The sequence below is a fragment of the Pieris brassicae genome, chromosome 4 (genome assembly GCF_905147105.1).
Source record: "Pieris brassicae chromosome 4, ilPieBrab1.1, whole genome shotgun sequence".
In the NCBI taxonomy this organism is placed as follows: domain Eukaryota; kingdom Metazoa; phylum Arthropoda; class Insecta; order Lepidoptera; family Pieridae; genus Pieris; species Pieris brassicae.
The window spans coordinates 7,571,953-7,577,929 of NC_059668.1; the positions used below are offsets into that span (position 1 = coordinate 7,571,953).

Below are 5,977 nucleotides of genomic sequence, written 5' to 3' on the forward strand. Positions count from 1 at the left end.
ACCTGCTCTAAACGACACCTTGACATTAAGTCTCTTAAAAAATCTTTGGATCAAGCAGTGGCGAAATTTCCATTAGAAACAGCGCGTAAATCCATAGATTTGTGGCCTAACATATTAAACGCCTGTATAAAAGGCAAAGGCCATTTCGATTATATTTTTTTTATTTTTTGCTCAGACATTTATAAATAGGTATGAATTTTAATAAAAATGCATTACTTCATTAAAAAATAATGCATTTCATTTGTAACTTATGGCTGGACTAGGTAGGTACGTCGGTAATACTGAAAATGTTTAGAACGGGCCAGTTAGGAATATTGCTAATGAAATATTTTCGTGAATTTTAATTTAAGAACTCATTGGTAACCTAATGTATGTATATTGCATTCATTTGTCATTTGTTTTTGTGAATTGGCAAAATCTAAAACTCTTGTTGCACGTGAAAATTAACCTAACGCGAGAATATTTTCGGTCAATGATTTATTATGACTTTCGTTGTGGGCTTACTCAACAACAAGGCTATGATAAACTGAGATTAGAATTTCTTTATGAAGTCCCACCTCGTGCCACTATTTACAAATGGTTTAACGAGTTTAAGTGTGGACGAAGCAATCTCAATGAAGATCCGCGTGAGGGACGTCCTTTAACAGCGACTACTGAAGATAACATCAGTGCTGTGCGACGCATGATAGAGGAAGATAAGACAGTGCCCTATCAGTAGATACCGGCAAGCCTAAGCATTGGTATGAGTCGAGTTAAAAAATATTACACGAACATTTAGGCGTCAGGAAGCTTGTACCAGCTGGATTTCCCATACTTTAACCGACGACCAGAAACACCTTCGCATGGACTGGTGAATATTTGACAGTGGCAAGTGTCGAGATAATGAGTCACCCACCATACAATCCTGACTTGGCACCCTGCGACTTTCATTAATACCCAAGAGCTAATGATAAAATTCGAGGTATTCGCTTTACGAGCCCTGAAGATGCAGTGAAAGCGTACGAAAATGCCATAGAAGAGGCCCCTAAGGAAGAATGGGCCCCCTGCTTTTGTCAGTGGTTCTATCGAATGCGCCGATGTGTAGAGAGGGATGGAGATTACTTCGAAAAACAGTAAAAGTATTGGCTACTTTCTACATTAGGTCGTAATAATAATATATAATAGTAATAATAAAAACAAGCGATAATTGAAATTGAATTAATTAATATCTTTTAATCAAATAAAATTATATTTTATATTTAAATTGTTAACTTTATAAGCCATCAATAAATACTTCTTTGAAATAATAATTTGGTCGCTTTGATCGCTTCGGTAAAGTTATCAGATGGGCCGAGAAATTTCGTATTTGTTCTTTGAATTGTACTGTTATTTTTATCTATTTTTCTTTGTTTCTACTAAACTAATCAAACTACTATTTCCTAGTTAAATTGCAATACTTATTCTTTTGTTATATTCATATACTTGTAACCTGGAGCCATTAAGAGGCTCTCAAAAAATGTATTATACCTCATAACATTAAGGTGTTATGCATATGAAAGGAAAGCAGGTAGAATCCCCCAATGGAAAAGAGCAGAATATTGAAATTTATACTAGCTTTAAACTAAGGGATTTCTCGTGTAAACCATATTTTACCGTCTTGAGAATTCTAAAGGAGGATTATATATTTCAAAATATTGCATAGAAACGTATGCTTCTTTCTGTCTGCTAATAGATTCGTAATAAAATAGTTACACCTAACACAATTTCAACCTTCCAGACCTCTCCCAATGCTATTATTACAAAGATATGTGTTTGTGACGTAGAAGAGATCTGATAGAATATCGGTGAACCTGTGTCTGCACTCTCATATGAGTAATAATAAAAATAACCCACCTATTTACATTAGACCATACATACTTGTAAATAATATTTGTAATCCAATTATAACCTCACTATACTTAATAAACGTATAGCAATACCAAAACCTTAGCAATTACAGATTTCTACATAAAGTTCATAAAATAAAGAATATCAAATTTATGGCTAAGCGAAGCGAAAAGTGATAAACGCGAGTTCTAGTCGTAAAAAAACCATAAAGAAAATTAAATTCGATCTACCTTTTTAATATCAGCCTTTGAACGGACGAGGCCGGTATGAAACGATTAATTGTGTTACTATTATGTAAGTTTTACAAATTTTATTTTTAAAATAAATATTTAATTATTAGGTAGCCACGACTTACCAGACTTTGACCCGAAAGTCGACGGTGTACGTTAAGCTCAGAAGGCACCTACTTACCTATTAGATAACACAAATAAAACAGATTTTTGTATCTGTTTAATGACCATTTGTATTGAGGCCCTTTTTGGACATCCAAGTACTTGACTTACTGACTTAATGTCCTATAACACCTAGATAGGGCAGAGGGCGTCCACAGTGAGTTTCCATCGCGTTCGGTCTTAAGCCTCGTGTTTTACCTCGCTCCAAGTCTTGGACATCCAAGTAGAGGAAGGGCATTTTAATAGGATTATCATAAGGATCTTTTGTCCTATTACCTATTAACGAGGCCACACATAACTTGTAGTTTGTCCATACAATGTATTATTTATTTTTGTGTGTGGCCAAGACACAAAAAGAAATAATAAATTATTTGTGTGGGTAAGTAAATAAATAGAGCAGTGTTGGCCCAGTGGCTTCAGCGTGCGATTCTCATCCCTGAGGTCGTAGGTTCGATCTCCCGCTCTGCCCCAATGAACTTTCTTTCTATGTGCGCCTTTAACATTCGCTCGAACGGTGATGGAAAACAACGTGAGGAAACCGGATTGCCTTAGACCCAAAAAGTCGACGGCATGCGTCAGGCATAGAAGGCTCACCTACTTGCCAAATCAATTTAGAAATAATCATGAAACAGGTACAGAAATCTGAGGCCGGGTCCTAAAATTTTTGTAGCGCCATTGATTTATACTATTTAACTTAATAATAAACGTTTATTGGAATAAAAAGTATTTCTTTAGTCAGTTACAGAAGTGGACAGATTGATAATGTGTAGAGAGACTTATCATATTTTCCATCATATTTTTTTTAGCCTCAGTATCAATAGAAACTGAAGCCTATCCTCAACCGAGGATTCAAGTATACGAAATAAGAAAATCAAATGAAAACCGTGATGTCAATACCCATTTCTATGATCCAGATGGTACAAGAAACGATGATTTCATGGATTTTTTTTCCAAAATTCATAAAAAAATTAATTTAAAAAGCCTTAATAAATTAATACAGATACTGTCCGCTAAAGAACCTATCAATCACCTACAAAAAAAATCCAATAAAGTTTATTCAAAGGATCGAAATGAATTTAAAAAAATCGATAGTGACCGCTTGAGTCGAGATGATATTGTTAGGTTTGATGATAACGAAGCTAAATCAGAAGACCTTAGTAAATTGATCCAGTACCTAACGAGGACTGATGAAGATAGAAGTTATGATAATACTAGCTTTGAAGATCTCACCCGAAGTTCACCTCTAGTTATTGTATCAGTAGATGAGTAAGTATTTTAGCCTTAGTTATATATAGTATCATAATATTATTAACTTCATTAGAACTCTGTTTTGTTCTCTCCATAAATTAAATGCTTCTATTTTTCCCGCTGATGCTAAGAGCTTGCTACTTTATTATTTCAGTTCCTCATAATTTCCTTCAACACTATAACTTTAAACCGATTAAAGTTGGCTGAGTTTCTTGACAGTTATTTTCGCCCGCTCTACGCCTTTGATTTGGGAAATGCCAGTAAATGTAAAGTTAGGTCTTCGTTTTTTTTAATTTTACGAATAAAATCAAATGTAATTATTGTGTGACTTAATTAGAAAAAACAAACCAGGAATTATTATTTTATAACATCAGCTCAGTGAGACAATTGAATAGTATTAAGAATGTCAAATTATGTATGTCTGTAACATAAGCTTGAATTATCAAAATATTGTCAAAATAATAGAAATTAAATGTGAGAGTATGAGCAAGTATATGCCAAAAACAGTACCAAACTATTCACATTTTAATTAATTTGTAAACAAAACAAAATTGTGCAATAATCATATAAAGTTGTCATAGATTTAACCCAACATAAATGTATTTTATATCTGTTTAATTAAAAACGTTATTTGCTCCGATATTAAAGGCAACCACAGGACGTAACCGCACTCGGAAAGCTACTACGCTCACCGCTACGAACTCAATATTATGGTATAGTTTATATACTCTTCATTATGTTTAGTTCTACAAGGACCTTTAACGTTATTATAAACTCATTTTTGATTTTAACGTCTTGTTGTTGGCCTATGGACTGTTCCTTTGTGTAAATTGAACACTCGCTCGTACGGTGGACGAAAATTATTGTGAGGAAACCGACATGCCTTAGATACAAATCAATTTCGCGGACGTTACGCATTGAAGGCTAATTACCTGCACGTAACAGTTACATAAACCACCGACCGAGTATTGTAGCGTAAGGAATCGCTGATTTTAATTGGTTTGAATTTTAGAAAAAAAATCTCGATTTTGGCTATGTGTATAATAAAACAATGTAATGTAAGTATAGTATATAGCTCGATAAACAAATTATGTTTAAGATAACAGACCTGGACGATGAATTAATAAATTATAAAGCTTATATGACAATATAATAGCAATTAAATTTAAGTTGATGATTTATGGTAAGCAGATGTTTAAATATATGTAATAAAATAAATTTTCTCGTAGAAAACGATTTATATATAAATTAATAATATATTAATTACAGATGACAGAACAGCATGATGAGCAGCAGATGGCCTTACGATAACGACTATTGATGATCGCAACTTGAAAAATAGTATAAAATAATTATAAAATGAAGATAAATAGAATGATGTAATTTTTCTTAAGCCAATAAACCTATAAATCTAGATTACATTGCTATGGACGCCTTTATAAACATACACATAGTAAAACAACTCTACTTACTTCGTAAGCACGTCAATCTAGTCTAGATCTAGATCTAGAAAACGGAATCGTCGGTGATCTTCTTCTGCTGCCAATGGCACTTAGCAAAGCTCAAATAAAAATGTTACTTTTAAAAATACAATTAGGCTTGTTTTAACTAAATCAGTTTTAATTATTTTTCACGCTTCTATTGATTTGTATTATGTTCACTAAGTAAGATATTATTTTGCATAAATAGACAATCACGCTAAAATTTTAACTTCTGACACACCGCTGTTACAGTTACAGTCGTTAAAAGTTACTTTAAAGAATGCGTCCGTAATAATTATTATTTTTTTAATTTATTTATTTTATAGAATAATATAATAAAATTATAAATTTACATAAGACTTATAAATTTAAAAGAATTATAAATTTAAACCGCTGTGTTTGGTATAAATATAACCATAGCAGTCTTGTTTAGAGTCGCGACAAATGCATATAAAAATCATTTTTCAATTTCATTTTTATGTTGTTTAACGTTGGCTATAGAGTGGGTAGTCCATTTAAAAGCACGCGTATTATGTATGCATAAATTGTCTAACATAACAAGAGCTACGATTCCAAAAATACTGACATCATCCTATGTATTGAATATGTATTGTAACAGTGCCAAGGATGTATTTTTAATCAAGAATCCGTATAGACTGAGTACATGGCGTACAAGCACTCAGGGCGGTGACGTTTGTGAGTTCAAAAGTCACCAACACTCTTTGAAGTTGTTGCAGTGCTGAGTCATGGATTGAGGTGCACTGGGAGCAAAATTATTTATTTAATTTAACCACTCCATTTTTGGATGTAAGCTCCAACTTCTTTAGTCAGGTTATTGGTTCGTCTTATAATGAACGTGATAATAAAATGTTTTTTACATAATATTACAGAACCTATATTAAAGTTAGCAATTGCAACTGATCTTACCATATATAACCAATGAAGAAAACTTTATTTAATTAAAGAATTGCTTGCAAGGGCCTCACAAAC

The 5,977-nt window shown here is 32.8% G+C and overlaps 1 protein-coding gene across 1 annotated transcript; it reads left to right on the forward strand.

The window, feature by feature from the left end:
• The first annotated feature begins 2,002 nt into the window (after nt 1–2,002).
• On the forward strand, nt 2,003–4,933 carry LOC123709045. The gene is made up of 4 exons (XM_045660133.1): nt 2,003–2,160; nt 3,065–3,524; nt 4,155–4,219; nt 4,776–4,933. Exons 1-4 carry the CDS (start codon nt 2,133–2,135, stop codon nt 4,790–4,792), a joined length of 570 nt encoding a protein of 189 aa, XP_045516089.1. The 5' UTR covers nt 2,003–2,132; the 3' UTR covers nt 4,793–4,933.
• Nucleotides 4,934–5,977: the final 1,044 nt, after the last annotated feature.